This window comes from Hyperolius riggenbachi, chromosome 7 (genome assembly GCF_040937935.1).
Source record: "Hyperolius riggenbachi isolate aHypRig1 chromosome 7, aHypRig1.pri, whole genome shotgun sequence".
NCBI classification, from domain to species: Eukaryota; Metazoa; Chordata; class Amphibia; order Anura; family Hyperoliidae; genus Hyperolius; species Hyperolius riggenbachi.
In genome coordinates this window covers 89,960,774-89,985,545 of record NC_090652.1, presented here as the reverse complement: position 1 = coordinate 89,985,545, position 24,772 = coordinate 89,960,774, and the positions used below count along the sequence as shown (strand labels likewise).

The 24,772-nt window shown below is 44.3% G+C and overlaps 1 protein-coding gene across 3 annotated transcripts in view; it reads left to right on the top strand.

Moving 5' to 3' along the window:
* The window catches only part of GRID2IP (Grid2 interacting protein), a 300,286-nt gene that overhangs the window by 134,538 nt on the left and 140,976 nt on the right, over positions 1–24,772 (top strand). The window contains exon 1 of one of the 3 annotated variants that reach the window (XM_068244300.1): positions 5,423–5,587. The exons of the other annotated variants lie outside the window; for them this stretch is intronic. Within the exon in view, the coding sequence (XP_068100401.1) occupies positions 5,574–5,587 (14 nt within the window). The 5' untranslated portion in view covers positions 5,423–5,573. Of the gene's footprint in view, positions 1–5,422; positions 5,588–24,772 lie in introns of those variants that run through there. 3 annotated transcript variants of the gene reach the window in all.

The window sequence follows — 24,772 nt, the reverse complement described above, 5'->3', positions numbered from 1 at the left end:
GCCTCTCCCTGCCCCTCTCAGTGAAGGAAGACTGAGAGGGGCGGAGGCGGCGATCCGCGCTGATAGAGGCGTGTAGAGGCAGAGCTGCAGCCGAAAGCTCTGCCTCTCACGGAAGCGCTCCTCGCAGTGTGCCCCGGGGAGTTTGGGTGGTTTAGTTAGTGAGCAGCCGTGGGGATGGAGCGTTTTAGTTAGGGCATTGATGTTAAAGAGATTTTTAAAATAAAAATGTGAATTTTATGAGACTTCAGAGTCTCTTTAACGACCTGTGTTTACAAATTAGCTGCTCTCCCGAGGTATCCAGCTGACACAGCTGAGAGATCAAATTACAGTGTTGATTAGTCACAGATGATTGGGAATTAGACAGGCTAAACTCTCTAAATACACACAGGGTGCATTTTTCTGTTTTCCTTCTGTCCTGTGCAAGAGTTCAGGTCCACTTTAATAGCCGGTAATAAATGTCAATGGATATTTGCATGTTATATGCAAATTTATGTTGCAAGCAATATGTTTTTTTTAACACAAGCAAAGATACGAAAATGAAACCACATATTTTAGCAGAAGTGTGATTTTTTCCATTGACTTTCATTAGTTATGCAGCAAACATATCTTTGCACATTCACATCATGTGCAAATTTTAATAAGTGTGATTCTAGCTTAAGTTAGTAAAAAGCAATATACCGCCAGGTTCATGATGACCGCTGACAGATCGCACAAGTCACCCCGCCCCTCTGTGATGTCAGATATGGGAGATTGTGTTGTGATCCCCCCAAAGATGCATAAGGGCATTGCTTGCCAGGGCTCGGTATTCATTTTTGTGCCTGTATTTTCAGTTTCTATTTCCGTCAAGTCTTTTAGCTTCTACCGCAGTCTCAACATCAGAGTGAGCAGTGTGCAAAACATTAATCCCATAATAACTTTCCATTTCCTCATGATAACTTTCTGTTACCTTCTGTCTGTTGTCTTTAAAGAGACACTGAAGTGAAAAAAAATTATGATATAATGAATTGTATTTATAGTACGGATAATTACTAGAACATTAGTAGCAAAAAAAAATTCTCTTTTTTTACTTTCAGTTATATAGTTTTTATTTATAACATTGCATCATTCTCTAATATTTGCAGTTTACACACTACTCAACATAATGATTGTACAGAGCAGGCCAGTGAACTTTTGAACTGTCCTCCTGCAGAAAAACAAACAATACAGTGCCAGACACTTGAGATAACAAGCTTCAGAAGTCAGAGCTTTCTGCGACTTTGAAAGTCGTGGAGCTCAATGGCTCTGTCGCATAGATAAGTGCAGTTTCTTAACTCTTCCTATACTACAAACAATATTAGACTTATGTCTCTGCTCCTATTGTTTTATTTCTTAGCTGTACTACACATACAAATCATTATATCATAATTTTTTTTTCGCTTCAGTATCTCTTTAAATGCAGTAACGATATAACTTAGATCACAAGAAACCCAGGAATTCAGTGCCAAAAACGATACCACAATAATTGATCGATAAAATGAATTAATGGTTTTTCTTTTTCATGACATACTTTCCTGATTCGCCTGTAGGTACAGCATTCTGTGAAATGTCTATGCAAGGTGCAAAATATAAAGCATTCTGTACTTTGCCTGAAATGATTAAAGGTGGCCACACACTGTACAATTTTCTACATTTCTTCTCATTTCAAGATTGACAATCAATTTTTCTGATTGTAACATTCGAAAAAAATCTGACCAATGTACCACACACGTGCTACGTTTTTCCCAATTATGAGAAAAAAATGATTGAAAACTTAAAAAAAAATTGCTTGCATCTCTACATTGCGAAATTGTCAATCTATCACATACCATACAATATTGCAAAAAATGATTAGAAATTTCCACCTGACCAAGAAAAAAAACGGGCAATCCGATCTTTCACTTGAATAATAATAAAAAAAAACCTTTTGATTTTTCTTACTTTGCCTGAAATGATTTAGGCGTTCTATAGAATGTATGGACTCCATACTTTGCCTGAAATGAATTAGGTGTTCTATAGAATGCATGGACTCTGTACTTTGCCTGACGATTTAGGCATTCTATAGAATGTATGGACTCTGTACTTTGCCTGAAATTATTGAGGCGTTGTATAGAATGCAGGGACTCCATACTTTGCCTGACATGATTGATGCGTTCTATAGAATGTATGGACTCTGTACTTTGCCTGAAATGATTTAGGTGTTCTATAGAATGCATGGACTCCACACTTTGCCTGACATGATTTAGGCGTTCTATAGAATGCATGGACTCTGTACTTTGCCTGACGATTTAGGCATTCTATAGAATGCATGGACTCTGTACTGAAAATGATTGAGGCGTTCTATGATTTACCGTAGGTGTTCTATAGAATGCATGGACTCCATACTTTGCCTGAAATGATTGAGGCGTTCTATAGAATGCATGGACTCCATACTTTGCCTGAAATGATTGAAGCGTTCTATAGAATGCATGGACTCTGTACTTTGCCTGACGATTTAGGCATTCTATAGAATGTATGGACTCTGTACTTTGCCTGAAATGATTGAGGCGTTCTATAGAATGCATGGACTCTGTACTTTGCCTGACATGATTTAGGCGTTTTATAGAATGTATGGACTCTGTACTTTGCCTGACATGATTGAGGCGTTCTATAGAATGCATGGACTCCATACTTTGCCTGACATGATTTAGGCGTTCTATAGAATGTATGGACTCCATACTTTGCCTGAAATGATTGAGGCGTTCTATAGAATGCATGGACTCTGTACTTTGCCTGAAATGATTGAGGCGTTCTATAGAATGCATGGACTCTGTACTTTGCTTGATATGATTTAGGTGTTTCTATAGCAGTGTTGCTCAACATTTTATTGGTATGTACCCCTTTAAAGGATACATCCAGGCATTTTAAAATCTAATTCCAGTGGCTCCCGGTGTCCTCCGCTGCAGAAACCTCGCCAGGTCGGCTTCTGGGTCGGCTTCTTGTGAGCTCCACGGCGCGGGTCATGTGATCTGCCCGACATCATAAGGGTTGTACTGCGCAGGCGCAAAACTACTGCGCACTTGCAGTACAGTCCTGATGACATCTTGCAGACCAAGTGACCCGTGCCGTGGAGCTCACAGGAAGCCGACCCGGAAGCCGACCTGGCGAGGTTTCTGCAGCGGAGGACACCGGGAGCCACCGGAGCTGCATCGAGGGCACAGGACGGCTGCCAGGGGCTGGAGGAAGCCCCAGGTAAGTGGAATTAAAAAATTTTTAAATGCCTGGATGTATCCTTTAAAAACCCTGTACTCACCAAGTACCCCGTAGCATAGTAAACATTACCACAAGTACCTCTTGACAAATATATATTTAATCGTATTACATCGTAATTGGTTCTAAACAATTTCCAAGCATTTACTATTGCTTTTAAGTAGCTAAAACACTAATTTTGTGTTGTTTAAATAAAATCTATCATTTTCTAAAACTCTAAACTTGTTATTCTTGGTTAAGTATATTAAGCCTGAGTACCCCCTGGAACCATTAGAAGTATCCCCTGGGTTACATGTACCACACGTTGGGAACCTAGGTTCTATAGAATACATGAACTCCGTACTGTGCCTGAAATGATTGATTTAGGCGTTCTATAGAATGCATGGACTTTATACTTTGCCTGAAATTATTGATTTGGGGCGTTCTATAGAATGCATGGACTTTATACTTTGCCTGAAATTATTGATTTGGGGCGTTCTAGAGAATGCATGGACTCTGTACTTTGCCTGACATGATTTAGGTGTTCTATAGAATGTATGGACTCTGTACTTTGCCTGACATGATTTAGGCATTCTATAGGATGCATGGACTCCATACTTTGCTTGAAATGGTTTAGGCGTTCTGTAGAATTCATGGAGTCCGTACCCTGCCTGAAATGATTCAGCTGTTCTATAGAATGCATGCACTCCATACTTTGCCTGACATGATTTAGGCGTTCTATAGGATGTATGGACTCTGTACTTTGCCTGACATGATTTAGGCGTTCTATAGGATGCATGGACTCTGTACTTTGCCTGACATGATTTAGGTGTTCTATAGGATGCATGGACTCCATACTTTGCTTGAAATGGTTTAGGCGATCTGTAGAATGCATGGAGTCCGTACTGTGCCTGAAATGATTCAGCTGTTCTATAGAATGCATGCACTCCATACTTTGCCTGACATGATTCAGGCGTTCTATAGGATGCATGGACTCTGTACTTTGCCTGACATGATTTAGGCGTTCTATAGGATGCATGGACTCTGTACTATGCCTGACATGATTAAGGCGTTCTATAGGATGCATGGACTCTGTACTATGCCTGACATGATTTAGGCGTTCTATAGGATGTATGGACTCTGTACTTTGCCTGACATGATTTAGGGGTTCTATAGAATGCATGGACTCTGTACTTTGCCTAACATGATTTAGGCGTTCTATAGAATGCATGGACTCTGTACTTTGCCTGACATGATTTAGGTGTTCTATAGGATGCTCGGACTCTGTACTTTGACTGAAATTATTTAGGTGTTCTGTAGGATGCATGGACTCTGTACTTTGCCTGACATGATTTAAGTGTTCTATAGGATGCTCGGACTCTGTACTTTGACTGAAATGATTTAGGTGTTCTGTAGGATGCATGGACTCTGTACTTTGCCTGACATGATTTAGGTGTTCTATAGGATGCATGGACTCTGTACTTTGACTGAAATGATTTAGGTGTTCTGTAGGATGCATGGACTCTGTACTTTGCCTGACATGATTTAGGTGTTCTATAGGATGCATGGACTCTGCACTTTGCCTGAAATTAATTAGGTGTTGTATAGAATACATGGACTCTGCACTTTGCCTGTAACTTATGTATCATTGATCACACACACGACTCATCCTGTAACCCAACAGACAACAGAGTCCGTGGGAGTTATTGTATCATAGCTGGATTAATGTGCAGCCTGCATGTAATAGATGCATCATGTTCTCCCTCTCGCTGGGGATGGTTTAATTAAGTCTCCAACATTAAGAATGAATAAAAATCCAAGCTGGTGAGCGACTTGAAGGGAAAGCTGCGTTCAGCTCCCGGTGGGAATTCTCAGATATGACATTGCTAATGTTCTGCCGTGCTTTCCCGAGCTGGCGGGCTTAAACGCTCACCACCAGTACATTATCTTTGCGTGTAGACACATCCCTGGACCCGGCAATCTGACACTTCCCATTCTCCAGCGCTGCCTACCAGCGATCGGGTTTCTCCATCTCCTCCTAGGGGAGTGGACATCCCCCATTAAGATGCTGGAAAGTGATTTAACAATCTGAGATCGGAGAAACAAAGCTGAGGCTAAATCTCTCCCCACAGACACCCTGCCCCTCCCTCGCCTGCACTCACACACGGAAACTGGCATATTTTTCCCTTCTCATCTGGGTTGCAGTCCTCTCTCTCTCCTGCAGACACCAGCAGATGCTGTGCTGAGCTGAGATTTAGGGGGAGGCTGCGGGTACCACTTGCAGAGGAACTCCGAGTTTACTGCTTGAGGATGAGCACCGCTGGGTCAGAATGAGCTGCTGGGGGTAAGTGATAAAGTTTATTCCTTCACTGCAGCATTTCAGTGCTTTATATTTCAGTGCTTCTTAGGATGATTCTCAGGGCAAGGCTTGAAGTGATAAACAGCCCATGATTCACTAACCGGCAGCCTTGTTTCTGATGAGACCTCTCCTGCTCATTGATAATGTTTTTGTGTCAGTATCACTGCCAGTTCAGTGTCATTGCGATCATGGAAAATATATTATTCTTATCTTCATTGTTGGCCTTTATCATTGCTAAAATGTTTAAAGCACCAGCCAGGTAAACAGTGCTATACTTTACTAAATAAAAGGGTGCAACTTGCACACTTCAGTTAAAAGGACATATATATGCTAAACAAGGGAAGTGAAAAAGGCCCTGATCCAAGAAGCTGACAGTCTAAGAGGCAGTGGAACATTAGATCCAAGAGGGATGTAGGCAAGATGAGTTCTAGATATGGTAGGCAAGAAAGATAGCAGTGGCTGGAGGTCAGAGAGAGTAGGTATAGAGGGGTATACTGGATTGGGTGGGGAAAATAGGTATCAGTGGGTGGCAGTGAGTTGGATATACAAGATACAGCAGGTAAGGAAGATGGAGTGATTGGAAATGAGTACACTACATAGAATACATAAATAAGATTGCTTTGGCTAAAGGTAAAGGTAGCTGAGTACAGTAAAAACAGTAAGTAGGGGAGGTGGGGGGTGTCTGGCTGTGATTTAAGATAGATACACTAGATACAACAGGGAAGGGTGATGACTGTGGCCTGAAGTGATTGAAGATGGATACAAACAACAAAGGAGATGAACGTGGCCTGGAGTGATTGGAGATGGATACACTACATACAGGTAAGGGTGTTGACAGTGGCTTGCAGTAATTGGAGATGGATATACTGGATCTGACAAGTAAGAGATACTGTATGTATAGTAATGTGTCTGGTGTATCCATCTCCAATCACTCCAGGCCACTGTCATTTCTCTTACCTGTTGTATTCAGTATAGCCATCTTCAATTACTGCATCTTATACTTGTACTAATTATAATCTACTTGCATCGTGTATCTATCTACATGAAATAATGTGTCTAGTGTTTCCATCTCTAATCACTCCATGCCACTGTCACAGTCGCCCCCGCACCCTTACCTGTTGTATCTAGTGTTTCCAATTTCAAGCACTTCAGGCCACTGTCCTCTTCCTTATTTGTTGTATGTAATGTATCCATCTCTAAACAGGTAAGGTAGTTGCCTTAAGTGATTGAAGTTGGAAACACTAGATACAACAGGTAAGGGGAATGGCAGTGGCCTGGGGTGATTAGAGATTGATACACGGGATACGACAGGTGAGGGAGATGACAGTGGTCTGAGAGGATTGGGCTTGGAAACACTAGATTCAACTGGTACAGGAGATGACAGTGGTCTAGAGTGATTGGAGTTGGAAACCCTAGATCCAACTGGCACAGGAGATGACAGTGGTCTAGAGTGATTGGAAGTGGAAACACTAGATTCAACTTGTACAGGAGATGACAGTGGTCTGGAGAGATTGGAGTTGGAAACACTAGATCCGACTGGTACAGGAGATGACAGTAGTCTGTAGTGATTGGAATTGGAAACACTAGATACAACTAGTACAGGAGATAGAGGAGAAGGTAGAAACCGCTCATCCCAGATAGAGCAGTGCCAGACCAGGGTAGCTAATCCAATGCAAACTTGAAGAACGAAGAAGGTCCGCACAATGCTCCTAAGATCCTTGGTCTTTATTTATGGACGTATCCAAAAAAGGTCAACACATAAATCCAGCTGACATGTTTCGGACCAACTGGTCCTTAATCATAGCCAGAGTGCAAATGGTACAAAGCCTCCTATATACCCTTCTCCGATGGGGTGGGTGGCTCCTGGGCACACGCCCAGGGAAACACCCCTAGCCCCACACACAGGAAGGGATACATACAATGTAAAATAAATAAAAGCAAAAATGAACATTACTGCTTGATCCATGGCTGAAAATTGGGTCAAAGCAGTAGGCATACAGGCATAACATACAAAATACCAATCAAGTCCAACACCAAAATGTATGTTAGAAAAGTGATAATAAAAATATAAAAATATATAGAAATAGTAATTTGTACAATTAAAACCATCAGGGAGCAGCGTGTACACAGAAAATGCAGACTTAAGTCAGGAGCGCCAAATCCCTGCGGGAGTTCAGGCCTTTTGGGAGCCTTGTGCCCAATCTAAAAATCCATAGGGCCTCCCGGCTCTTGAGCCGTTTGGTTGTATCACCCCCTCTCTGTGCAGGCAAGACCCTCTCTAAGGCATGGAAGGAGAAAGAGGACATGTCACCTTGGTGGACCTGGCGAAAATGTTTCGCCACATTGGAAACGTTATCGCTAAGCCAGGCCGGACCGCAGTAATGTTCCCCTATTCTAGCGCGTAATGGTCTTGTGGTGCATCCCACATACTGTAGGGCGCATGCCCCACAGGTAATAAGATACACCACATTCGACGTCCCGCAGTTAATAAATTGCCTAATGGGGAAACTGCGTCCATTCGAAGTCGACGTGGCAACCCGAGTACGGGTGTGGACTTTACAGTAGTGACACGTTCTCACTCCACATCTGTATAATCCCAACAAGTTTAACCAGGTAGAGGACCTGGTTCGGGACTCATACAGGCTAGGAGACAAAGACTGGGCCAGAGTTGGAGCACGCCTGCTTGCAAAGCGTACTCCCTGTTGCAAAACACAGCGTAGATCTTCGTCACCCTCCAAAACTGGGAGATATTTTTTAAGAATAGACACAATCTTATCAAATTCCTTACTATATGTTGTGACAAAAGTAGGCCTAGATACCCCTGCATTTCCTCCTGGGTCATCCGCATTTTTTAGCAAAGAATCCCTGCTCTTGGAATTCGCCCTGACCCGCGCTCTGTTAATCATCCAGGTAGGGTACCCCCTCTCCTTCAGTCTGGTCCCCACTGCTGCAAACTCCTTAGGAGCATTGTGCGGACCTTCTTCGTTCTTCTAGTACAGGAGATGACAGTGATCTGGAGTTATTGGAAGTGGAAACACTAGATCCAACTGGTACAGGAGATGACAGTAGTCTGTAGTGATTGGAAGTGGAAACACTAGATCCAACTTGTACAGGAGAGTACATTGGTCTAGAGTGATTGGAAGGGGAAACAACAGCTACAACTGGTACAGGAGATGACAGTGGTATAGAGTGATTGGAAGTGGAAACGGCTACAACTGGTACAGGAAATGACAGCGGTCTGGAGAGATTGGAGTTGGAAACACTAAACAATACAGTAGGTAATCATGAATTTAGAAGAAAATAAAGAAACAGAGGTCACACTGTGTCCTCACAAAACCTATGCTGGACCATGTACAATTACATACTTAACTGCTAAAGGGAAGAAAATGTGACTAATGAGGTTATCCACACAACATACCAATGTTTATTAGATAATCAAAAATTAGGAAAGTACACAAAAAAGATAAAACCACTAAAAACAATGGTTGGCACCAGGGGCAGACATAGGCATGTGCAGGCCGTGCAGCCATACAGAGGCCCCCATGTTATCTAGGGCCTATGCAGCTGCAGCATAGACAGAGATGGCTAATCCATTAGGCCAATGATGGTGAACATTGTAAAGATTGAGCACCCAAACTTCAAACCAAAACCCACATATTTATCTTAAAGAGACTCTGTAACAAAATGTTCAGCCTTATTTCTTCTATTTCTTCTATCCTATAAGTTCCTATACCTGTTCTAATGTGGTCTGTCTTACTGCAGCCTTTCCTAGTTGCACAGTGGCTGTATTATCTCTGTTATATAATCTAATCTTCTTTCCTCTGACGGCTTTGTCGGGCTCAGGCACTCAGGCAGGAATGTGCTGGTCTGCTTGTGATAGGATAGAAGCTATACACACCCTCTCCACGCCCCCTGCTGGCTCTGTGTGAGTCACAGACTGAGCTCCTCTCAGCCTATCACACTCTGGTTAGCAATCATGTCTTTTGTTTGTAAATGCTGCATAAAACTGGCAATTACAAGCCAGGATTGCAGCAGGGAGTGGCAGAAACAGCACAGAGGGGCCCAGGAGAACATAATAAATAGAATGGTATGCTTTTTATTGTAAGAATTTTAGAGTACAGATTCTCTTTAAAGTGCCTCCTTTACGCAGGAAGCTGAACTGAGCACTTGCCGGGCAGTTCAAACTCTCCTTTTGGCTGCAATAACATGCAGGCAAATTGCAGTATTTGATGCCCCACGCATGTCATCATTTAACACGTGGTGGCGTTACACAGCACCAGATCACTGCCTCAGAGCATGGCTGCAGCCATGCTCAGATGTGTAATCATGGAGGAACACCTAGTCACCACTGGTATCAAGCTCAAGCAAGCATATGGACAGTGCACGAGAGCAGCTGACAGGCAGTGAATCCACTGTCTATCGCCTCCCATGTGGAAGAGGCCTAACCTAAGTGCTATACCCAACATAGATTGGCAGATACTCTCCACCCACCACCCCTCTGTATAGATAGTCAAATGATTCCCCCATTAAAGGTAGCCAGATGACCCCCTCAGTATAGCTAGCCAGAAGGCCCCCTGTATGGGTAGCCAGGCGTCGCCCCCCTCCCCTTAGTATAAATTGCCAGATTCCCCGCTCAGTAAAAGTTGTCAGATTTTCCCCATATATGGATAGTCTGATGACCCAAAATAGATAATGACCACTCCTCAGCACATGATGAATCCACACCACAATGGGCACTCGAAAGAGTGATTGCATTCAAAAGACAGGGATAAAGCCACAACCCAGGGCATATCCAAAGTTTATTAACCTCAAATTTTCAATCAGTGCAAAGTTATTCATTTTAAAAACAAATTTAAAATACAGCTGCTCTGGAGGGCTCGATGTATTTATAATACACAGCCGCCCCCCATCCCCCATGGGTCATGTGCTTCCTAGGTGGATCCTAGAAAGGTGAGTTACTTCTCCCTTCCATTGCGCACTCTGCATGTAAACTTTTCTCCTCCCCCACCTCCCTGCAACTATAACCCACGCAATAATCTGCCCTGCCTGTCCCTTAAGACTGTCCACACAAAGACATAGGTTCGTTATCACTGCTCTAGGCTCTTCTCTGTATATGTCTCTCTGTAACCATCCATGTCACTATTTCGCGCAATCGTTCCTAGTGGAAACGAGCCTTAGGCTTGTTAAATTCTGCATCCTGTGGAGAACAGTTTCCCTACAGTTCAATTTCAGGCTCATCCCCAGCACCATGGCGGTGACAGAATCTGGCTGTAGTTCTCTTGGGCAGGTATTTTTGTTATGGTCAATAGTTCATCGGAGTCCTGATTTACTGTTTGTCTCATTTGTGATTGCATAGAAGCAGCCCAGTCTCTGCAGGCAGTTGTAGAAAACCTATAAGCAGGAAAGGACTGGGCCACTCATTACGCAGACACAACCCACCTCCACGCTTCTTCCAATCTCTAAATCACAGTTTGTGAAAACCACCTATAGCAAGAAAATAAAAAAAGAGAGATATTGGATGCTGTAGAGGCCGTCTCTAAGCAGCGCTGCTAATGGCATCCCCGGTGCCAGTGGGCAAATTGCTACCCATTTTAAGTGAATAAGGCAGAAGGCATCATGCAGGGTTGAGAGTTATGGTTGCTACGAATTGGCATCTCCAGGGAACCCCATGGAGTACCTATCCTGATGTATTGTGAGTGTAAAGTGCTCTGTGAATACAGATATAAACACAGAAGTCTGAGTAATTCAGTGCCCTGTGAGCACCTGCCGCCCTTCTGAATCCTCGGCTACCTTCTGTAGCTTAACCCCATCACTGCTTGTAGGACATCATGGAAAAATGAAATACTGGAACAAACAGATCTGCTGCAATGAAGGCGTATAGGAGGGTGAGCACACTCCCAGCTTTCAGTAGTTCAGAAGATGTTTTGGTACTTTGAACTGATAAGCTCTTTCCATCTCACATTTAAAGCGGACCTGAACTAAGAACTTCTTCTCTGCCCTAAAAGATAAGCAACAGCATATTAACCTTTAAAGAAAAAAACATTTCTTTGTTACAGCTGATACAAATCTTGCAATAAATCTGCAGTGAGTCTACTTCCTGCTTTCATGGAAACAGACATATGGTTAACATCCTGTGTTTCCAAATTAGCTGCTCTGCCGAGGTAGCAGAGATTCCTGAGCTGACGAAGCTGAGAGATAAAATTGCTGTGGTGATTAGTTACAGATGAAGGGGGAATTAGACAGGCTAAACTCTCTAAATACATACAGGGTGCATTTCTCTGTTTTCCTTCTGTCCTGTGCAAGAGTTCAGGTCCACTTAAACACCTGATTCCAAAATTTTGTACAAGAACAAACAGAGGGGGCAACAGGATAAAAAAGGACTGAGGAGGTAGTGGTGGACTTACCTCCTCCAAGCAGACACACAAAACTGTTGATTTGAACAGTCACAGAACATTTTATTTACACACTCCCGATTATTGTGAAACGCGTACTTATATTTTTAAGAATTTTAGGCCTTTTTATCCTGTTGGCGACTGTTTGTTCTTGTACAATATCTGAGTCCACCCTTGGTGGAGGGGTGTAACCCCCTTTTTCCTGATCTACAGAGAGCTACTTCATAATCCTGAGCGGGGACAGGTCTAATCTCCTCACCTGCATTTACAGTGGTTGCCTTTGCGGTGACCTGGGTTTGTAAGTATTTATTTAAATTTACTTGCTCTACGTATTCATCCTTTGCCAATACTTACTACACTATATTGGGCTCTCGGTGTCCTTCTTTGTATGATTCCAATTTGTTTTTTATTTTAATTGTAAATATTCAGAAAAGAGGTAAGAATAATGAGTTCAGAAAAGATGGTAGCCTCAGATTAACAATTATTTGACACATTGATAGCAAGTTAGGCCAGTTGGATTGAGCACTGAGACCCTGATGTAGAACTTAAATGGGGGTTGTACCATCCCCCCCCCCCCCAAAAAAAAAAAAAATTGCCAAAATGTAGTTATTGCCTCAACTATAAGTGTAAACCCTTTTTTCCCCCCTAAAATTGACCCCTATGGGCTTGATTCATTAAGCTGCACTGCTAAATATGAAGAAGTGGCCACTGTACACGTCTTACATAGCAGTGCTCACTGCTATGTAAGGAGTGTGCCTTCCTTGGATAGGAGCGTGCCTTCCTATACATAGTAACCAAGCGACAAGTCTCTGATGTCACGCCAGCGTGCTATGCGACAGGGGCGTGTATGGCGCTAATGGAAGAGCGGTGGATTCAGAACACTGACGGGCAGTGCGACACGCCGACACAGGTCAGGTAATGGATACATGCACACACATTTATACATTAGGGGTACGGAGCCAGGGGTGTTGTCACTCATCCCGATATCGCTCGCCATTACTGCCATTTACCCGACCAGCCACGACGACCCGACATCTTGTAAGCAATTTCGGCCCGAAATTGGTTGCATTGTCAATTGGGCATGCACTTGGTGGCAGCGATTACCCATTGACAAAGCTATATATTTCATTGTAGTACATGATAACTGGTTCTAAACAATTTCCAAGCATTTAGTATTGCTTTTAATTAGCTAAAATACTAATTTGGTGATGTTTTAAATAAGATCATTTTCTAAAAATGTGTTATTCTTGGTTAATTATATCAAGCCTGAGTACCCCCTATAACCATCAGAAGTACCCCCCCCCCGGGGTATGCGTACCACATGTTGAGAACCTAGGCTTTAGATCGGGGGTGCCCAATAGGTCGGTCGCGATCTACCGGAGATCGCGACCGCCTTCTGGGTAGATCTTGGCCGCGTCTCATCAAATTCTGCTGCAGGGTTCTTTCTGGCAGCTTCTCCTGATTGCAGCCAATAAGGGAAGGGAGGGGAGAGGCCAGGGGCGGTTCTGCCATGACGCGACGTCATGGCAGGTGCAATGCTGGGCACAACACTTCCGCCCACAAGCACGCACGTCTCCCGAACACCGCTTGAGAGTATTCAAAGCCGCCGGCTCGCTCATCTGCCCTTCAGCCAGCCACAGCTGAAGGAGGGGAGACCAGGACGGGTCAAAGACACCGCCGCTGGAGCTCAAGGGATGTAAGGAATAACTATATTGACAGCACCTGGGCTACCTATAGAGAAGGCACCTATATTTAGCTACTAATACTAGTGGCATCTATACCTATCTACCTATACTGAAGCCACCTATACTAAGCTACCTATTCTAGAGGCATCTATACCTATCTACCTATACTGAAGCCACCTATACTAAGCCATCTATACTGCCTGGCTACCAGCATGACAATATGTGGATGGGGGGAGAGGGGGCGGGTAGCATATGAAATGTTGGTAGATCTCTTGGACTCTGTAACTTTAAAAGTAGCTCGTGAGCTGATAAAGTGTGGGCACCCCTGCTGTAGATGATGTTTGCTGTGGGAGGGACAGTAAGCTGTAGAAGAAAGGGAGGGAAAATTAACAAATGAACAGTTAGCTGAGTTGAATAAAAAAAAAAACTTTTTTTTTCTTTTATTTAGAGCAACAAAGATTTATTACTATTAGTTCTCATTATGGGCGCTGCTGTTGTCTGTGGTCACAGCTACAAATCAGTAAGGCTAGGTGCACACATAGCAGAAACGCAAGCGTTGCGGAAAAGGCTGCATAGCAGAAACGCAAGCGTTGCGGAAAAGGCTGCGTTTTGCCGCTAATAGTCTATGGCTACATACACACTTGGGATAAAAGTCTTTGGAAGAGGCAAGATCACAGATGAATTTTACCCCCTTCCATGTAGTATGAGAGCCACGGAGCAGTGCTTTTCAGCGCTGCTAGATTTGGGCGCAGCCAGCGCCGCCATAGACTGTAATGGGAATCAGTCTATAGCGGCATCAGTGAGTAACGTCGGCGCCGTCAGAAGACGGAGCCGAAGTTGCTTGAGAAAACGCTGGAAGCCGAATTATTTCATTCCCCACTATCCATGGCGGCCTGGAGGGGGAATAGTAATTAAAACGGCCCGGACTTGTGCAGAAGCAGGATAATCCTTATAGCGCTGTATCCTGCGCCCAAGTCTACCGGCGCTGATTTCAAATTTACTCTGAGAGCCATATGCCACACAGTCTATTCTATGGAGCTGAACTCCCCATCAGATGAAAATCTTTGCAAGATGCTGCACACAAAGATGCTGTAGACATTCAACAGATCAGCATCTGCAAAAGATCTGTTCCTGCAAAAGATCCATTCCTGCAAAATGCATTCATAGTCTATGATATCTGCAGATCCTCATACACACCTTGTTTAACAAACAATCATCTGCATATCTGACGATCATCTGCAGATCTGAAAATCCATCCTGGTGGATCTGCTCTGCAGATGAATATCTGTTAAACAAGGTGTGTATGAGATCTGCAGATATCATAGACTATGAATGCATTTTGCAGGAATGGATCTTTTGCAGGAACAGATCTTTTGCAGATACTGATCTTTTGAATGTCTACAGCATCTTTGTGTGCAGCATCTTGCAAAGATTTCTGTCTGATGGGCCGGGCCGAGGCATAGGCTGGAGAGGCTCCAGCCTCAGGGCGCAGTGTAGGAGGGGGCGCACAATTCAGTCAGCTGTCATTCCTAATTGTGTTTGAAGCAGAAAGAAATAAGAAAAGGGGATACATAGCAGTGACTGCAAGCCAGATAACTAGATATTAAGGTGTTGGGGAGGTTGTGGGCCTTGTGGCACCTCTTAGTCTAATAGCAATCAGTGTGTGACGGCTGGGGTGGGAAGGATGGAGGGGCACACTTTGGTTTCTCAGCCTTGGGTGCTGGAGGACCTTGTCCCGCCTCAGCTGATGGGGAGTTCAGCTCCATAGAATAGACTGTGTAGGTATGGCTCTCATACTACATGGAAGGGGGTAAAATTGGTCTGTGATCTTTCATTTTCCAAAGACTTTTATCTGATGTGTGTATGTAGCCTATGGGCCGCAGGAAAAATGCATATAATAAAACACGTGTTTTATATGCGTGCATTTTCAAAAATGCTGGTTTTGTTGCATGCAAAAACGCATCAAAAATGCACATAATGAAAGTCAATGGGAATGCAATGGAATGCGTTTCCCCCCCAAAAAAATTGTTTTGTGATGTATTTCCGCTTCCTGTTGTCTTCTTAGTGATTTGCATAAATGGATATATAACAATGCATGAAAAACTCATACAAAACGCACATGCATTTTGTATATGTGTACCGCAAACACATTAAAATGCATGCAAAACACTTGAAAAACGCATCAGCGGTAAAAACACGCAAACACACAAAAAACGCAAAAAAAATGCACACAATATAAAATGCAGCCTTTCATGTTATGCTATGTGTGTACCCAGCCTAAGCTTTCAGTAATCTCCACTATTAGGCTGATATGATCCAGATGAGGATTGCCACAGATTGCCACCTAAAGAACACCTGAAGTGAGAGGGATACGGAGGTTGCATTTTTTTCCTTGCCTTTTAAACAATACCATTTGCCTGGCATCTTGCTGATCCTTCATGCATCAGTAGTGTCAGAATCACACACACTTGAAACAAGCATGGCTAAGCTTAGCAGATTTGTCATAGACATCTGTTCTACCTACTTGTGCAGGGTCATCGGCTAAACGTGTTAGGGTCAGATGATCAGGGAATGAGCATTGTTTAAAAGTAAATTAATATGGCAGCCTCCATATCCCTCTCACTTTAACAGACAATTTTGATGATTCCCAGGACTACTGATTATTGCTAGCTTTTTTTTTACATTCTTTACATCACTCCTCAGTAGCATTGTTTTATGAAGGTCCTCTTTTTTTCCAGTGTTAACATGAATACATGGCACACAGAATTATTTTGTTTACTGTGGTGGTGGATTTAGAACAAGCGCCTGATGAGCAGAGTTGTGGCAGTGTGTTTATGCCTCCTTTTACATGGAAGGCTGAACAGTGCTCTTGACATGGGACATACACCATGTTACTGCTCCTGCCAACCACAACCAGTGGTGGCTTCATGTGAGCAGCGGAGAAGGGGTGGATGCACTGCCTTTCAATTATCCCTGTGAAAGAGGCTTTACTTAGTTTCAGTGCTTTTCTTCCATTCATCTGACCCTAAGGAGTTTTGTAGACCGCTCTATGACTTCAGCTATCACTTTAAGTGTAGGTTGAAGTTAGAAAGACATGTGCACAGGCCCCAACTCATCCCCCTTAAAGGAGATTAAGATTTTTTTTTTTTTTTGTTATAAAGTTTCACTTACCTGGGGCTTCTACCGGCCCCCTGCAAAAGTCCTGTGCCCGCACCAGTACGCAAGGATTCTTCAGTCCCTGCCACAGCTCACTTTCAGTTTCACCGACTAACGACGCCTGCGCGGCCCTGGCCACGAGCATCCTCTCTCCCGCTTACGTCGCTTTGAGCGTTCTGTGCAGTATGAGAGAACCTCGTACTGGGCCTGCACAGGATGCTCTCAGGACATAAGCAGAGCGAGGACGTGCGCGGTGGCTGTTGACTTGTAAGGCCTTAACCTCTTTCTCATGTCTAACCCTAACCTCTCCCCAACATTAACCCATTTCTGACCCTTAACCCTAATCTCCCCCATAATGTAACTCCCTCATTATGCTTAGCCTTACCTTTTTAACCCTAACAACTAAACATAACTTCTTCCTACCTTGTACACTAACATTAACCGTTCCTTCCCCATGCATAACCCTAACCAATGCTCCCTTTCTGTTTTTTTTTTTCTACTACAGCAGGTGAGTCTTCTTTCTATAGGCAGCACAGTGGGCAGTACGGTAGATAGCACGGTGGCGTGTGGGCAGCACAATTGCATAGTGGCTAGCGCTCTTGCCTTGCAGCACTGGGTCCCTGGTTCAAATCCCATCCAGGTCACAGTCTGCAAGGAGTTTGTATGTTCTTCCAGTGTCCGTGCGGGTTTCCTCCATGCACCCCAGTTTCCCCACACATCCCAAAAACATACACATAAGTTAATTGGCTTCCCCTAAATTGGCCATAGACTACAATACATACACTACATGATACATACATAGACATATGATTATGCTAGAGGATTAGATTGTGAGCCTCTCCGAGGGACAGTTAAGTGACAGAGAGATAGACAAATAAAATGTGTGGGTTTAATGCACAATAGAAGCTATTTACATTAAAGCTATAATGTATGGAAGTGGATAAATTGTGTATTTTTTCACTTTTTTCCTTATTTTCCTTTTAAAATACATAGAAAATATGGTCATTAATAAAAACAAATATCAGCCACAAAAAGCCTAATTTGTCCTGAACAAAACAATATATGTATATTCCTGCGTATAAGACTACTTTTTAACCCTTGAAAAACTTCTGAAAAGTTGGGTGTCGTCTTATACGTCGTGTATCATTGATGCCGGGTGATACCCCCTATCCTGTTACCGCCTCTCAGATCTTGCTGCTGAGGACTGTAGTGAAGTGGCGCAGGCACATATGTGTGAGTTCTGAGAGGCAGAGAAGGAGGTAAATAGGATACAAGGGTGGGCCAGAGGGGTGAAAGAGGCATATTTTATGGGCACAGCGCGATCTATTCTTCCATACTGCTCTGATAAACAGGGAGACAAGGAGAGCTGACCAATCCACTTATGGAGAGGGGAGAGTTCACCAATCCAACCAGTCAATTGACTAATTACTGTTATATACTGGGTACCGCATACAGTACTGCACCAGTATATGATTTTTTATTTTGTTTACGTTGGAAGAGGGGTAGTCTTATACGGTGAGTATATCACAAACCATATTTTAACTGAAAAAGTTGAGGGGTCGTCTTATACACCCAGTCGTCTTATACGCCGGAATATACGGTACTGTAGATCATTTAGCTTTGATATTTATAAAGTTATTGCCGAAGTAATCTGAGCTGAGCTGAACTGTGAAAATGACCAGGGTAGGGAAGTGGTTAATGTAACAGCCTTCACAGTCTGGACACAACTTAACCAGTCTGTTAGTGTACGGAGTGCCAATTCTTCACAATACTGAACTTAAAGGGAACCTGTACTGAGTAAAATTATTTAAAATAAACACATGAGGTAACTTCAAATGAACATTAAATAGTTACCTTGTCATCAGTTCCTCTCAGAAGCTCACCATTTTCTTCTGACAATGATCCCTTCCAGTTCTGACAACATTTTTTCAGAACTGAAATATATCAGTTTCTGTCAGTTATATATCAGTTGCTGTCAGTTATAGCTGAGTGGACAACTGATGTGGCCGGTAACGTCCATGTTTCCCTATGGCTCAAGTGGGCGAATTTACAGTTTAACAGTGTGCTGACCAGAAAGCTGTTATGGGGTAATGGCCATTTTCAAAATGGAGGACAGAGAATTCCCTTGATCACAGTGGACAAACAGGACGCGGGACAGGAGAAAGAGATTGAGGAGTAGACTACACGGGAGGTACGTATGGCCTGTGTATGTTTATTTTGACTTTTCATTTTCAGATCGCCAGGGCAGCTGCATGAGGGTTTTTTTTAAATAAAAAAAAAAATATTTCATGCAGCCAACTGAAAGTTGGCTGCATGAAAGCCCACTAGATGGCGCTCCGGAGGCGTTCTTCTGATCGCCTCCGGCGCCCGGAATAAACAAGGAAGGCCGCAATGAGCGGCCTTCCTTGTTTTGCTTAGATCGTCGCCATAGCGACGAGCGGAGTGACGTCATGGACGTCAGCCGACGTCCTGACGTCTGCCGCCTCCGATCCAGCCCTTAGCGCTGGCCGGAACTATTTGTTCCGGCTGCGCAGGGCTCAGGCGGCTGGGGGGACCCTCTTTCGCCGCTGCTCGCGGCGGATCGCCGCAGAGAGGCGGCGATCGGGCAGCACACGCGGCTGGCAAAGTGCCGGCTGCGTGTGCTGCTCTTTATTTCATGTAAATCGGCCCAGCAGGGCCTGAGCGGCACCCTCTGGCGGTAATGGACGAGCTGAGCTCGTCCATACCGCTAAGGTGGTTAAAAAGGGGATGTAAGATATGCAAGCTATGGGATGCGTTAAATGCTCCCCCTGTTCTGATATGTGCAGCTGTCCTGTTTATCAGCATGATATATTACAGGCAGACTCAGGCATAGAGAGCATCAAGACCTGAATTGCTTGTTGCCAGCTGTTTATTGCAGGGAAATTGCTCTAGCTGGGAGATTGCGCTACAAATACCCTTCCCCATTAATTGTAGGTGATCAGTATCACAGCTCTCTAGGATGTACAGCCTAAAGCATAATGGTGATATTTAGTCACGTTGCAAACAATGTTACCTAGCAGCTATGGTCTGCCGGTCCTGCCTTCATGGACTACATAATAATACATCTGAGATGAGTGATATACAGTACATTCCAGGCTTGCAGCTATGCTATTGAGCAGGGGCTGCACCTGTAGGTCTTCACCACTAGGGGCTCTAAAAGGCACTTTAGAGCACTTATTGCCCATCTTCAGTATTGTTTTGCATTATTAATTCAGAATAGCTCTAAAGTTACTCTTAACAGCTTTGTTCAGTTGATGCTTTCGTTGTCTGAAAAACACGCCTTGCATTTTAGAATACATAATTTTGTAAAAGGCGATATATTTGCCTAGGCTGTTTGGTAGTCGTAAATCGTCTCCATCTTTTGAAAGCCTGCCATGCACAGTTCAGTCTTACCTTTAGTTTGCACGGAGATTTGCCTCCCTTTAAATCTATTGATAACCGATGGTTTTGAGGGGATTGATTGATCGATACGGGGCTGCATGTAGACTGCTGGATTTTCATTGAATAAAGCAGTACAAAGCCTTGCTGGGTTACAGGCTTTAAACAGATTCCATAGGTCTTCTTTACATTTGTTCGTTAAGGCTGCTTTTACAGTGGGACGTTACAGGCGCACGTTAGTGCAGCCTGTAACGCAGCCCAACTCACAGTACTGAAAAATCAATGGGGCTGTTCACAGTGCGGACGTTGCGTTACAGTGTAACGCTGGACGTTCAAAGATAGTGCAGGATGATGTGCGTTATAGGTGGTTTTAGCTGCGTTAGGCTTTTTGCACATGCTCAGTAAGGGGAGAGTCGCTATTGTTCCTAGCCACATGGCTAATTAACCACCCTGGCGTTCTGATAAGATCGCCAGGGAGGCTGCGGGAGGGTTTTTTTTAAATTAAAAAAAAACTATTTCATGCAGCCAACTGAAAGTTGGCTGCATGAAAGCCCACTAGAGGGCGCTCCGGAGGCGTTCTTCCGATCGCCTCCGGCGCCCAGAATAAACAAGGAAGGCCGCAATGAGCGGCCTTCCTTGTTTTGCTTACACCGTCGCCATAGCGACGAGCGGAGTGACGTCATGGACGTCAGCCGACGTCCTGACGTCAGACGCCTCCGATCCAGCCCTTAGCGCTGGCCGGAACTTTTTGTTCCGGCTGCGCAGGGCTCAGGCGGCTGGGGGGACCCTCTTTCGCCGCTGCTCGCGGCGAATCGCCGCAGAGCGGCGGCGATCGGGCAGCACACGCGGCTGGCAAAGTGCCGGCTGCGTGTGCTGCTCTTTATTTGGCGCAAATCGGCCCAGCAGGGCCTGAGCGGCAGCCTCCGGCGGTGATGGACGAGCTGAGCTCGTCCATACCGCCCAGCTAGTTAATATTCACTGCACTGTAGAGTTGTCCAGATCATGAACAAATCGGATCTTTTCTTTGATCCGGATCTTTTTTGTGAGTCGAATCATCCGGATCATCACAATGAAGGATTCGGTTCACAGTGGATGTCTGGAAGAAAGAGGAACTGCAGCTTCTGTGCACAAGTACAATCTTCCTGCTGCATCTCTCCCTTCCCCATTAGCACTCTCATTCTCCTGCACCTCGCACTCTGCTGCACCCCTGCTTCCTGCTTCCCTAGTAAAATGATTCAAATATTCGGTTAAAAGAACAGGATCTTTTCAATGATCCGATTCGAATCATCCGAATCATTGAAAAGATCCGGACTTCCCAGGATAGCACCAAGAGCCTCATAACACGGCTCAATCTGATGTCCAACTTCAACACCACCATGCGTTGCGTTAGGGGCACGTTACGCGACCTTAACGTCCCCTAAAACGCAACGTCTTGGTGTGAAAGAGGCCTAAAAGTAGAAAACTCTGTGTGATGTTTTTCAAGCCCCACATGGTTCAACTAAACCATGGAGAATATTGGGCCTGTGATCAATATTGTCAGTAGTGGATCAGTGTAAGGCCAGCTTGTCCGGATGCAAAACTCAGTTACAGAGGACTGAACACTGCAATATCTGATAACTTTCTCAAGAAATTAAAGCGAACCTTTACTAAGAACTTCCTCTCTGCTCTAAAAGATGAGCAACAGCATAATAACCTTTAAAGAAAAACATTTCTTTGTTACAGCTGATATTCATCCTGCAATACATCTACAGTGTTTCTACTTCCTGCTTTCATGGAAACAGACATAGGGTTAACATCCTGTATTTACAAAAGAGCTACATTGCCAGGCAGCTGAGATTGCTGAGCTGACACAGATGAGGGGGAATTAGACAGGCTAAACTCTCTTAAAGGAGAACTGTAGTAAGAGGGCTATGGAGGCTGCCATGTTTATTTCTTTTTAAGCAATACCAGTTGCCTGGCAGCCCTGCTGATCTATTTGGCTGCAGTAGTGAACTGAATTACACCAGAAACAAGCATGCAGCTAATCTTGTCATATCTGTCAAAATTGTCAGAAACACCTGATCTGCTGCATGCTTGTTCAGGGGCTATGGCTGAAAGTATTAGAGGGAGAGGATCAGCAGTATAGCCTGGTAACTGGTATTTCTTAAATGGAAATAAATATGGCAGCCTCCATACACCTCTCACCTCTCTCTACAGTTCTCCTTTAATGCAAACCGTGCATTTCTCTCGATTTTTACTTGTGCAAGATTTCAGGTTCACTTTAAAGTGAGTCAAAATAACATAATGAAGAAATTTGTTTTTTTTTTCAATATTAATTTATAAATGATTTAGTCAGTGTTTTCTCATTTTAAAATTAACATCTTTAGTCCTGCCAGGTGATCATTGCACTATGTTTGCTTACTGAGTAAAAGCCAGTAGAAAAGATGTCTTGTCTCCCAGAATGCTTTGGGGAGGGGGGAATTCCACATAATAAACAGCCTAGGCTATTATCCTGAATAATTTACTTCATTCTACTATATGTTGTTACGGTTCCTCTTTAGAGGACATCTGAGGTGAAAATTAACTAAGGAGATAAACAATTGTATCTATTCCCCTTCTTCTAAAAATTACTTTTTTAGTTATCCCCACAAACTAAGAGCCTGCACTTACTCAACCGCGTAGTGAAGCCTGTATACTGCTAAGCAGGATTGACAGCAACAGTGAACTGGGATAGCAGAAAAATAGAAAAATGTGCCGTCACTCCACAGGCTGTGATATATAACACTTTATTGTTCCAAAAAAGACACACATGGGGGTAGCAATAAAACCAATTAAAAACACTGGAGCGCTCCTGCTACAGACATTCCACGTTCCTCACACTCAATCCACCACCCATACAGCGGTACCGGTACCTCTAACTGGTGTCTAAACTGCTGTGGGGGGGGTGTGCATCATCCTGAGCGGGATCGTGGGCAGTCCGTGGGCGTCATAACTATCAGCTGGGGACAGGTTGATTACCAAGAAACAACATTGGGTAGTGTGTAATCTTCACCCGCATATGCGGGACTCACCACTCTTCATCCAACTTGTGTCTTGCGATGGCTGCTGTGCGCACAGCTGGGGCTGACTTGACTTCACCGGTCCTCAATCCCGAAGGGAGAGGCTCCCGGCCACAAGATTCCCAATCGGGCCAGCACCTCCAACAAAAAGTCCCTGCTGTGAGACGCTCCTGAACGCTCCAAAGCAGCTGCGGGTAGTATCCCCGCCCACCTACGCGTTGCGTCCGCCCTCTGCGAACTTCAACTGGGTGTAGCTACAACGCGTAGGTGGGCGGGGATACTACCCGCAGCTGCTTTGGAGCGTTCAGGAGCGTCTCACAGCAGGGACTTTTTGTTGGAGGTGCTGGCCCGATTGGGAATCTTGTGGCCGGGAGCCTCTCCCTTCGGGATTGAGGACCGGTGAAGTCAAGTCAGCCCCAGCTGTGCGCACAGCAGCCATCGCAAGACACAAGTTGGATGAAGAGTGGTGAGTCCCGCATATGCGGGTGAAGATTACACACTACCCAATGTTGTTTCTTGGTAATCAACCTGTCCCCAGCTGATAGTTATGACGCCCACGGACTGCCCACGATCCCGCTCAGGATGATGCACACCCCCCCCCACAGCAGTTTAGACACCAGTTAGAGGTACCGGTACCGCTGTATGGGTGGTGGATTGAGTGTGAGGAACGTGGAATGTCTGTAGCAGGAGCGCTCCAGTGTTTTTAATTGGTTTTATTGCTACCCCCATGTGTGTCTTTTTTGGAACAATAAAGTGTTATATATCACAGCCTGTGGAGTGACGGCACATTTTTCTATTTTTCTGCTTTCTTTTAGTTATCCCCCAGTTTTATTTTGTATTTAAATCTACTTTTTAAGTTTTTAATGTTTGATGACCTCTTCTCACTGACATATATTCATTGTAGTATGCCAGAGCTAAAATCTATGAACTATTGACCCTTTTTATTTCTTTCCTGCTCTTAGAAGCCATTTACTGCCAGGAAAGTATTTTATGGCTGCAATTCCTTATCACTGAGGGTTTCGCTATAGTCCGACCCAGTCCCGACCCAAACTGTCACTTGCAACTCACACTATAAGCATCTGATCTGCATTCTCATTTGTGGCCAGTGACTAACAGTACGAGAGGCAGGGACAATTTATGACTAAAACCTTATGGTGGTCACACAAAGTTCAGTTTTAATCATTCTCACTTTGAGGCTAGTTTCACAGTGGGACGTTACAGGCGCACGTTAGAGCAGCCTGTAACGCAGCCCCACTGCACAGTAAGGAAAAATCAATGGGCTGTTCACAGTGCCCACGTTGTGTTACATTGTAACACAGCAAAGTGCTGCATGCTGTGCGTTCTACGCGGCTAAGCCGCGTTAGACTGATTGCACATGCTCAGTCATGTTGGGGAGGAGGGGAGAGCGGCCGGGCACATGGCTGATTAATATTCACTGTACTCCACTTCCTGGAGCAGCCGCTCTGTGCGGCAATTGGCCAGGCGGGACCAGGTGATGCC